The 12256-nt window shown below is 44.0% G+C and overlaps 1 protein-coding gene across 1 annotated transcript in view; it reads left to right on the forward strand.

The window, feature by feature from the left end:
• Positions 1-12256, forward strand: part of ZDHHC2 (zinc finger DHHC-type palmitoyltransferase 2) — a 55241-nt gene that overhangs the window by 28477 nt on the left and 14508 nt on the right. Inside the window, exons 5-8 of the mRNA XM_036456461.2 lie at positions 4679-4799; positions 8440-8509; positions 9304-9336; positions 11457-11577. Of these exons, the coding sequence (XP_036312354.1) occupies positions 4679-4799; positions 8440-8509; positions 9304-9336; positions 11457-11577 (345 nt within the window). The remainder of the gene's footprint in view (positions 1-4678; positions 4800-8439; positions 8510-9303; positions 9337-11456; positions 11578-12256) is intronic.

The raw sequence follows: 12256 nt of genomic DNA on the forward strand, positions 1-12256 counted from the left end.
TTCTGTTGTCTCTCTTACCCCCATCCGGGCCTTCACTGTAGGTTTGGAGGGAAATTGTGACGTCCACTGCAGGTGACCTCATCCACTGTACTGATGATTATACCCTTACCTCTGACCTGGGTTGAAGATTCCCAAATGTGTTTTTACTTCTGACCTCTCCCAAGAATTCACACACAACCTCCCTGCCAAACATAGCTTCTCAGTCATTCCCCTGACACCTGAAACATCGCACGTCAAACACTGAGCTCCCCATCCTCTCCTTCCCTGGACGGTGACTCACCGTTCCTCATGCTGGTTAATGCCCCCGACATCCACCCCGTCCTTCAACCAGAAGCTTGGCAGTGTGCCCCGTCCTTGGGCCTCCTCGCCCCTCTGGGGCATCCGAAGTCTGCTGGTGGTTCCACCTCCCCATATAGATGTTTTAGTGACGCCCCTTCTTCCTTTTTGGATCAGTGACTTCATTCAGGGTCTCCCCTCTCTCTGTCAGAGACGTTGCTGTCCCCTCCTGTATGATGTCACTGTTGTCAGCTGGGCCGACATTCCCTCCCCAGAGCCCAGCGGACATCCATGCTCTGTCCTGAGGCTGGAGGACTCATCCCAAAAGCACAGGGAGCACTTCCCCTCTCCTGCTCGTACCTTCTCAGGCCTCCGCATATGGGGAAGGCCCGTCGCCTCAGTCGGACAACAGGGACTCTGGTCTGAACCCTGATTTCACAGTTTATATACTATTAGTTCTTCATCTCACGTAGCTGCCGGTGTACATTCTTTCTAGTTTATTCTTAGTTCCTTTCTCATCCCAATAATTCTGCTTTTATTTGTACTGGCACCTCCTTCTTGATCACCTTCTCTGGTTCCTCCTCATTTCCTGAGCCTCTAGCATGGCATTGTATAACTCAGCCTCTGGTCTCTCTCTTATTTGTCCACATTATGGCTTTACTAGTATATTATATCATCTTGTGCATTGCTATCGCTTTCAAGTTAATATCATTAGTTCGGCCCCCTTCTAACTCCAGGCTGGTATATAGCTACCTATTTGGCACCTAATTTTGAAGACAGACTTTGGATTCCCTCCTCCCTCTCGCCACTCCCCTAACCTCCTCCGATTGCTGGTTTCCTGTCTCAGCAATGGCAGCTCCGTCCATCCGTCCAACTGTTCACACAAACGTGGACTCATCCCTGGTGACTCCTCTCTCAGACCCACCTCCAGGCGGGCCCTCCGTGCTCTGGGCATGCGCTGTGCCCCCTCACTGCTTCCTGCGGTCCAGGCCACTGGCCTCCCCAATTGTGGGTAGCAGCATCCACTCAACAGGTTTCCTTGCTTTCGTACTTGCCCGCTTCTGTCTGTTTTCAACGCAGTAGCCAGTCATTCTTTCAAAAACAAGGCAGATCCTATCGTGTTCTCCTTCTAGGACTTTCCTAGGTCATCTGAGCCCACTCAGAGGACAGACCTCGTTTCCTCCCGCGGCCTAGGAGGCTGCCCCAGGCCGGGCCCCACGCTGCATAACTGACGCACTCTTCTGTGGGTGGTTGTGTTGTTTTTTTAATTATTATTTTTACATCTTTTAAAAAATATATATATCTTATTGATATGGAGATGAGGAAGGGAAAGAGATAGAGAGCTAGAAATGTCGATGAGAGAGAAACATCGACCAGCTGCCTTTTGCACACCCCTCACTGGGGATGTGCCTGCAGCCAATGTACATGTCCTTGACCGGAATCGAACCCGGGACCTTTCAGTCTGCAGACCGACGCTCTACCGCTGAGCCAAACCGGTTTCTGCTATTTTTACATCTTTATTGTTGAAAGTATTACATATGTCCCCTTCCCCCCCCCCCCCCATCAATCCCCTTCAGCTAACCTTTTCCTCCACCCCAGGCCCTCCCCACCCCCTGACTGCGTCCATGGGCTGTGCATGTATGCATGCAATGACCACTCTCCTTGAATGCCACTGAGCCTCCTTGGCCTCCTGCTGATCCATCAACCTGCTGAGCGTGTTCCTCCTTCAGGAGCCGTGACACCTGCTGCTTCTCCTTGACCCAGAGCACCCTTCTCCTGGGTGACCCTCCCGGTGTCTCTGCCCAAGAGGTGCCTCATCTTTGAGGTTTTCCATGACCGCTCTGTGTAAAATAGCAAAGCCCTACTACCCCCTGTCAACTGGACCTTGCTCTATTTTACTCCATAGCATATCATCCTGTAACACGTTCCACATTCATTTTCATAACACCCCTAGGGTATACGCTCTAAGAGGCATGCACTGTATCTGTTCCGTTCACTAATCCATCGCCGGTAGGAAAGTAGTGTCTCGGCCATAAAAGGGGCTCAATAAATATCCAGTCATTGAGAGGAGAGAAGGTATGTGTGCTGATGTGAGCCTCTGTTTCTAGCTTTGGCAGGAAGTTGAAATTACTTCTGATTTCTCCCTCAAATTATGTGGGAGGTTATTGGTTAAGAATGATGCGAGAGAGGGGTTGGCTAAGGTTTGTAAGAGAAGGTTTGAAATAGTGAATAAATATAGTGGGGGGAAATGGAATGATACAGAATGCAGAAGAAATAATAGTATCAACTGGATTGACAACCGTGAAGTTACAGCTATACCAGAATTTGTTGGAAGATTTTTCCACAAAACATATATTTACCTTATTTGTTTCATACAACTGTGTGAGATAGACATTATTTATTACCAATAAAGATTTACCAATAGGCTCTGAACATTGTAATATGTTTTCCCAGTATACAAGTGATATAACCATACTAATTTACATTTAGAAAATAAAAGGAAAAAACATCCCATTCCACTAATTCAGTTTACATTCTTAATTTCTTTCCAGTTAATTTTTTTTCACACCATAGCCCATCGTTGGCTTATTTTCATTTTTAACTACAGCCTAATAGTCTCACTGAAACATTAAAATTTACTCAGTCACATCCCAACTTTTCATATTGTAAATAATGTTGTTAACATGTTCACACATAGACCATTACCATTTTTTAATCATTTCCTTAATATAAACTCTCAGGTAGAATCACTAGATCGAGGAAATTTAAGTCACTTGCCAAACTGTTTCCTAAAAGGATTGTAGACATTTATATAAAGTGCTTCCAGTTTTATCAGACCCTTGGTGTTGCATGTTGTTATTAAGAAAACTGTTGCCGACTTAATTGGCAAAAAAGTTCTGTTGAAATTTGCACTAAATTTTAGGTACTTGTGAAATTATATGTGGGTTTTTTTTCCTCTAAGTGAGAAACAACTAGCAGAAAGAAAATACACTTGAGAGTTTTGTTTATTTGTTCTTATTTAATTAATTAATTTATTTTTAAATATATTTATTGATTTCAGAGAGGAAAGGAGAGGGAGAGAGAGACAGAAGCAGCAATGATGAGAGAGGATAATTGATTGGCTGCCTCCTGGGGGTTGAGCCCACAACCCTGGCCTGTGCCCTCACTGGGAATCGAACCATGACCTCCTGGGTCATAGGTTGAGGCTCAACTACTGAGCCATGCTGGTTGGGCTGTTTGTTTTTAGAGCCTTTTTTTTTCTTTCTTTTTCTTAATTGGTATGTCCTTTTAAAATTACTAGAGGCCCAGTGCACGAAATTCGTGCATGGGGGGTAGGGAGTGTCTCTCAGCCTGGCCTGCACCCTCTGCAATCTGGGACCTTAAACCAGCAGTTGGACATCCCTCTCTCAATCTGGGACCGCTGGCTCCTAACCGCTCACCTGCCTGCCTGATCTCCCCTAACCCAAACTGCCCCCCTGCCAGCCTGATCACTCCTAACTGCCCCTGCCTTGGCCCCAACGCCGTGGCTTTGTCCGGAAGGATGTCCAGAAGATCTCCAGTCTAATTAGCATATTACTCTTTCATTAGTATAGATACTTTCCTTTGATGTGAAAACTGTATTTGAGCCCTGATCTTGGTTTCTAATACCATTCTTCAGTGGAAGGAGGGAGAGCTCCCTGGGAAATAGCTGGTCCTAGAACTAGGACAGGAAATATTCAAGGTGAGCCAGGAGCACCTTATGTTCCCAGAAAGGTAGGATGTTCAAACACACCTTCAGAGGAGTTCAAACAGACTTTTAAAACTGTTTTGTTTTGTTTTTAATCATCATATTGGAGCCCAAAGAAATACTTATTTTTCTCAGCTAATTATTTTTTAATTGGTTGGGCCAAATTGGCAGTACAAGAAGTAAAATTAACAATTAGTCTGTCTTGAGTATTAGAATTCATGTACTAATTATTCCTAATTTAGAACTCAGATGAGAAAACATGCATGATAGATTTGTTTCTATTTTTGTTCCTAATGATATCCAATTGAAAAAGTCATCCGTTGAGCCAAATTTGTTTCTTTTGCCATTTATCTATTAATATAACTAATATTTGGGGATAGAACTCTATGGTTTATAAAGAACTTTTACATATTCTGTTCCTGTTGAGATTCACAAATCTCTGAGGAAGTGGGTATTATTATTATTATTATTATTATTATTATTTTACCTTCTATATGCATAAACTAATCACCTGCAAGGTTAACAGACTAGCCCAGATCTCAGACTCTATTACCTTCCTGAATTTGTAGACTGTGTACCATTAACATTTTATAAATGCCTTCTTCTGGGCTAGTAGATCAATAGATGTTATCATTTCTTTGAAAACACTAATGAATGTTTAAATCTGCTCCACAGTTCCACCTCTCTTACGCAGAGAAAGAATTGCTGGAGAGAGAGCCGCGGGGAGAAGCCCATCAGGAGATTCTCCGGCGAGCAGCCAAGGACCTCCCCATCTACACCAGGACCATGTCTGGAGGTACAGGAGCTTGTGGGGACTGGGGGAGAGCATGTGTGTGTGTCCTCGAAACTGTCAGACACTCATTGGGAAGCACTGGGCCAGGTCATGGATGGCTATTGCGTACAAAGAAGAGAGTGTGAAATATCTTGTTACTGTTGTGTGTTTGTGTTTGTTTCTAGCTCTCTTTAAAATCATAACTGAATCTAACTTTAATCACAGACCTCTTTTACTGTTCATTTTCCTTGTTTCTCAGCGAGCCAGAGGTAACTCTGTGATGTAATATTATGTCACTGGTTCTGTCCCTCGAAACAGATATGTTTCTGTATAAATTAGTGTGTAAACCTGAGCAAACACGGAGGGAGGGTAAGCCCCTATAAATGCTGCACAAGTTTCCAAAGCTAGTTGCTGACAGTGATGGTACCAGGTACAGAAACCTGTCTCCTCATTTCCGGTGCAGTGTTTGCCTGCTGTGCCGTTGACACGCTGAATGAAGAGAAAGGGCTGAAGTGTAGGTCGTATCAGGACAAATATTAATTTCCACCTCTAATAGCAGCTACACGCTGGGCTTATACGTCACCTCCCTGTGTGGTTCATAGGACATTGAGCCCATCACCTCCTGTCCTCGCAGTGCGGTATGCCTGCCTCCTGAGATGAACCCACAGTGCCCCATATATGTGACAGCCTGGAACAGAATCTGGATTCTCTAATATAATCTTTATATTTCAGTGCAGAAATTCTGGATACCTGCTAGAATCACTATGAACATACTATAGGCATTGAGCCCATTAAATTGCACAGAGTATACACTGAGTGGCCAGATTACTATGATCTCTGAACGCATAATAATCTGACCACTCAATGTGTGTATATATATATATATATTAGAGGCCCGGTGCATGAATTCGTGCATGGGTGGGGTCTGGCCAGGTTGGCCAGGGGGAGGGGACATAGGCAGTTGGCCGGCCTGCCTGCTGGTCGAAAGCTTGGTCAAGGAGACAGGTTGCATATTAGCCTTTTATTATATAGGCTATACACTGAGTGGCCAGATTATTATGCATCCAGAGATCATAATAATGTGGCCACTCAGTGTAATAGTCAGACAGCAATGCTGGTGTGATTGATCCCCTTCTAGAATATGGAGAATGGAGAGGTAGGTAGGATTCAGCAGTGAGCAGCCACGGGAGCTCCAGGGAAGGAATATGAGAAGGCCTTCCTTACCCACCCTCAGCCACACCCCAGTGACCCTCAGCCACACCCCAGTGACCCATGTCTTGTGCGTTAACTTCCTCCTCCACCTTGGGAGAAAGTCTGTGGACTAAAGCCACATGAAGGCTCAGCTGACATTCGCACACTTTTACTTTATAGAGCATTGAAGAAAAGGAGTGGTAATATCATTTGGGATTTTACCATCCATTCTAAAGCCACAGGGCTTCCTCCAAACCTGAGAGAGAGAAATGCCAGCTGCCTGGGTGAGGCTGACGGCTGTACACAGAACACACTCAGCCCCGGAGACCTGGCTGAGGGTGTGCGAGTCCTTGAGGCAGGGTGTTGGAAAGTCTGCTCCCCGAACTTCTGTTTGTCCTGTGCGTCCTTCTGACCCACCGTCTTCTGCATCCTCACAGGGCTCTTCAGACTTTTTTTTAGTTTATTACTTATTTTGATTAATGAGGACTATTTACTTTTTTTGTTTAGCTCTCTCCTTGTCCCCGATCTTTTCCTACAAAAGAACATTATACTCGTTTTTTACTACAAAGGTGACAATTAGAGGGGATGTAACTCATTTATCATCGTACACAGAAGTTAGTAATGTTGCCTTTTCAACATTTACCCACCAAGTTTTCAATTATGTAAGTAATATATGAATACATTCCTTAGAAATTCAAGCAAGACAGTTAACATAAAAATTCCCCGTTGGCTGTAAGGAGTTTTTAAAAAGATAATCAGGTCTTTCATTTTAAATTACTCTGGCATGATTTTAGTTGGACATAATGTGGTATACAGAGTCTTTGTGGGGTTTTTTTTCTCTCTCATTAATTTCTCTTTTTATAAAAGACTCCAGACAAAACACTTATTACTACGTTGTTTTGGTCTCGGTGAGTTACTGCCCACTTCGGTGTGAAAGGCTTTTCCCTGGTGAACTGTAAAGTGCAGACAATCACTGGCCAGAGAAGACGTAGCGGTGACCTCCAGGGGTCACGTGGAGAGTGTGGCTTCAGACCGTGCTGCCCATTCACAGGCACTGACAGTGCAACTGTGCATGTAACATACTTCACAGGTTCCAGAGGGCTGGTGTGGGAAAACCCAGCAGACAGGACTTTCTTCTTAGCTCCCGGGAGTTTAAAAGCACACATAGAGCTCCCATTATATACTATTCCTCTGGACACCACCGCCTCTCACTCTCAGACCCGCCGGGACAACCGAGAGAGGGTACACCCACATTTTAGAAATGTTATGCAAAACTAATTTTAGGAATTTGTGAATAAACTCTGTTGATCGCTCACATTGAGAAAGATCTCACACCCCAATAAGAACAGGAGCCAGGGAGACCTCGGAGAGTCACGGGGAGGGAGCCGTGGGTGTCTTCCCTCCGGGGCTGAGCAGCAAGGCCATGCGTTGATCCCTGCAGTTCCCGAAAGATGAAGCAGTGCGGGGTAACGAAGGACTTGTTTCCACACGGAAAACAACTCCATTTAGGCCCTGTGGTCTAAGAGAAGCACGTCTCATTCTTAGTTCATAACAACTGTTTTCTTTTTCAGAGATCATAGCATTAGCTTGACATAACCTTGGTCATTATTTATTGCGAGTATTTTGTCCACATTTTTTTACATTTGTAAGCGTGGCCTTACTGATTCTACTGGACTGCCCACGTAACAGCTGCTTTCCTGCAGCGTCGGTAGCTGCCTGCATCCGGTAAGAGCCTGCGGACTGAAACAGCCTCTCCGAATCCATCACTCCTGGCTGCCTTAGCCGCCAGCACTGGAGAAGGAAGGCCCAGGTCTTCTGTTACGAGGACTGAAGTTCTCACTGGAGCACTTCTGCTAATTCTCACTTCTAAGCTTGTACCTCGCTCAACACAGAAGGTGCCAGATCTTTCTCAATGTGAGCGATCGAGAGAGTTTATTCACAAATTTCTAAAATTAGTTTTGCATAAAATGTGGTTGCATCCTCTCTTGGTTATCCTGGCAGGTACAGAAGATCATTGGTTTTATGGAGAGAGACATTCTGTTTACTCAGATGGAAAGGAACATACAAGGTAGGCAGGTAGGTAGGTAGATAGGTAGGTAGATAGAAAGGTAGGTAGGTAGGTAGGTAGATAGATAGATAGATAGATAGATAGATAACCACTGACACTTGAGGATGCCCTAGAACAGTGGTCGCCAACCTTTAGGACCTCAGGGACCAGCAGTGGTCGGCGGACCGCCAGTTGGCAATCGCTGCCCTAGATACATTTCCCCTAAAGATGCCCGTCCGGAGGACTGAGCCTGTGGGCACACCTTTTCCATGTTTGTATTTAAGCAGAGCCGACTATCTCAGCTTTACCCAGTTTACATTTGGGATGTTGTTTAGAATGTAAATTGGAATAATTTAAATTAGAGCCATTCAGTCGCATGTTCAATGCACCATTCAACCGAAGGCTAAGTGGACTCTTTGTTCCCAGCAATCCGATACTGTGACAGATGCCAACTCATAAAGCCAGACCGCTGCCATCACTGCTCCGTCTGCGACAAGTAAGGAAGCCTTCGTTTCTCTTCCCGAACGTGCTTCTGTCCTCACTGTTCTCCAGACCATCTCCTTCCCTCCGTGCTCCTGTCCCCACGCCTTTTCTTAGGGTGCGGAGTTGGCACAATCACTTGTGTCAGTAATGAATGTGGTTTAGGGCCAGAATCAGTCATCCCCTTCCCCCGACTCACACTGATGTGAATGTTGTGCGTGACTTTTACCATCTCAGACCTGGCTGGTTTGACTTGGTCAGTATTTCTTCTGTGACCCTTTCCCAGTGGACTTTGTGACAGTCGGGTGTTATTATTACACATACTTAGTGTAGCCACCAGGGCAGTACAATTACGTGGCCCAAGGATCGAAATGAAAGGACAAGTTTTACCCAGACTTCCTGTAGATCTGCCGGCATTCTGCACCTCCTTTAGCATAAGATAATTGTATATGAACACATTGCATTGGTATTAAACCTTAAAGCATGTTATATCTTCAGTTGAAAGTCCTATTATTGCATCATAACTGGAATTAGCTAGCCTCTCTTTCTTAGATGAGGACTTCCACTGTTGTTCTCTTTTTATTCACTTATTTTGTTATTGGCTCTTATTACAGATGTCCCCCACTTCCCACCCTTTACCCATCTCCACCCCGCCCCTGCCCCCTCCTATTATTCCATTATTAGAGAAGTAAATAATTTTGCAATATTTTACTTGCTACAGCTTTTTTGAAATAACATGTATATATTTTAATAATTTAATGGGACTAGGTTTTCACGGGTGTTGAGTTTTGTGTGTATGTTTTTTTTTAGATGTATTTTGAAGATGGACCATCATTGCCCATGGTATGTCTGCCTCTATGCTTAAACCGGTTTCTGTCCCTTCTAACTTAGTAAATACAATCATTTATCTATTTACATCTTTTTATAAATGAATTTTGCCTTAGCTGATCTAGGAGGTACTTTCAGATTTAATTTCTGATAATATTTGTTTAATTAGTTCAAGAGCCTTTATTCAGGAGACTTTCCATGAATAATTTTAAAACCAGCATTTTAACAATTTAAAAGTTAATGTCTCATATTTGCTCAGAACAAATGGTTTTCTTTGTATGTGCATGCATAAACATAGAAATTCTAAAATACTCCCCAGGAAATACACCAAAATGCACATATAAACAACAATACCTCCCTGGAAGTTTCTAATCATTAATCTAAAGCTTTGACAGTTTATTTTACATAAAACTTGGCGTTACAGAGTAGAATAGCGAGTAGAATAACATGCTGTTGAAATAAGGGTTTCCACTTAGAATTTGTTACTATTTTTAAAAAAATATTTCTAAGTCAGGAAAGGGGTGTCTTAGAGTATTGGAAATGCCTAGTTCTCTAATGAAGATATTTTCTGCCTTCCCCTATAATTTACCGTCCCGGTGTGCATGCTCTTTTGCCAGTCACACTGAGGGGGCCAGCCAGGTTTGGCTTGGACAGTAAGCCTGATATCCCATGAGCCTCATCTTCTTCAGGGAATGCTGCTGGTTGTAGGCTGAAGCACAGACCTACAGAGAATGAGGATCTCCGTTGCAGGAACAGCAGGGGGGTGTCTGGTTTTCTGTCTTCTGTAGCCCTCCCCGGGCTGCCTCTGCTACTGTCTGTGCACACGTTCTCCTGTAACAGGTTCTAAAGCTCCTTTACTCCTGTAAGAATGAGGTTCTTCCCAAAAAGGACTTCAGTCAATAACCTCCATTTGGTATCAGTTTTCATTATATTCATTCTATTGCTTCCCTCACTCTTTCGCCCATTTCATTCATTCTGTTCCCATTCTCAGCTAGTAGTTCCCCCAGTCCTTCTAGTGTGAGCAGCATGAGTCCTCCGGGCATTTCCTCTGCTGACCTTCCATAGCATGTGCTGTCAGTGCCCACCGGGTCCCCACGGCCCACCTGAGCCCGCTGCACCTGCGGGGCAGTTCCCATGCCTGCTGACGGCTCCCCACTGAGACACCTCCGTCTGCTGCTCTGCCTGAGGGCTCTCTCCCACCAGGGTGGGGTGGGTGCCACCTCACAAGGCTGGCCATCCAGAAGTACCAGGGCATTCATGCTTCCTAAGGCCACTCTCAGTGAGGGACTGGTTAAGAACACAAGCTTTTTTTGAATTTTTGCCCTTCTTGTTTCAAATAAACTGGGGGTACAGAGTGTCAACTGTGTATTTATTGCAGAACAGCCTGTGCCTAAATGGACCCGGGCAGTTCCAACCCATTTGTTCAAAGGTTAACTATATAGTTAGTGACATGGTTCTTTTTTTAATTTTTATTAATTTCTTTATTGATTAAGTTATCACATATTTGTCCTCATCCCCCCATTCCCATCCTAAACCCCTCCCCACATATGCTCCCACCCCCCTGTTGTCTGTGACTACTGGTTAGGCTTACAGGCATGTACACAAGTCCTTTGGTTGATCTCTCCCCCTTATCCCCACTCTCCCCTGCCTTCCCTCTGAGTCTGACAGTCTTATCAATGCTTCCCTGTCTCTGGGTCTGTTTTTGTTCATCAGCTTATGTTGTTCAATATTTCCCCTAGATGGGTGAGATCATGTGATACTAGAAATACACTTATAAGAACCGAAAATGAGACAAGCAATAATGTTTATGCTGAGAGGCAAATGAATCAGTCTGTAGTGACTTTCTTTCTGGGCCAACAGTTCTTTTGAGTCCCAATTTCAATGTCAAACAGTTCCTTATGTGTACATAGTGACATGGTTCTTGATTGAGTCAAGTCATATTGCGCATCAAATTTGAATCCCTTTTTAACGAAACGGATATTTTTAATGTTTGTATGTGTAAAGAAATCTCATGAATTACACTTTAGATTTGCCAATACATTTTGAGTGATTAACGCCTTGTTAAGGTTAGGCATATGTATGCCCGTGCTGAGACTGTCAAACTCATCGAAAATGTGTTTTGTTTTTATCCACAGGGTGAACAATTGTGTTGGATTTTCAAATTACAAATTTTTCCTCCTTTTCTTGGCGTATTCCCTGCTGTACTGCCTTTTTATTGCTGCTACGGATTTACAGTATTTTATCAAATTTTGGACAGTAAGTCATTACCTTGTTAATTTTTTTTTTTGTATATAAAAATACATACTACCGTGTTTCATTAAGGAGTTATTTCAGATACTGATTTTATAGACTTGAACTCATTTAGAATCAGTCCTCATTATTTGTAGATTCCGTGTTTGTGAATTCACACCTGGCTGAAGTTTTTCTGTTGCCCAAAATCAGAACTCGCAGAGCTTCTGTGGCCATTTGCAGACAATGCACAGAGTGGCCAGAACTTTGCGTGGCCCCGTGTCCATTCCAAGCAAGGAGAGAAAACAAGGAGACTGCCTTCTTGTTTCAACTCCCACGTGTCAACGGTGTGCTTTTCACTCTACCGAATGCCACTTTAAAAAAAAAAATTTTTTTTTTTGCATTGTTGTGCTTTGTGTTGGTTGTTTCTGTGTTGAAAATGCTCTTCAAGAACAGTGCTGAAGTGCTGTCGGTGTTCTGAGCACTCGTGTGAGGTGCTTTTGGAGAAAGTCTGTGTGGGGGTAAGCAGCCTTCAGGCCTGAGTGATAGTGAGGTTGGGGTGCGTTCTATGTCAGTGAATGAACACAAACGTTAAAAAGTTGTTGGTGCTGTGGCCGATGCACAGCAAACCGGGATGTGAATAGATGTGGTGACAGGACTGTGCCGGAGGCCACAAGACCTTCGCTGCGTTTTCCCTGGGAGGAAG

The sequence above is a fragment of the Pipistrellus kuhlii genome, unplaced genomic scaffold (assembly GCF_014108245.1).
Source record: "Pipistrellus kuhlii isolate mPipKuh1 unplaced genomic scaffold, mPipKuh1.p scaffold_m20_p_3, whole genome shotgun sequence".
Lineage (NCBI taxonomy): Eukaryota > Metazoa > Chordata > Mammalia > Chiroptera > Vespertilionidae > Pipistrellus > Pipistrellus kuhlii.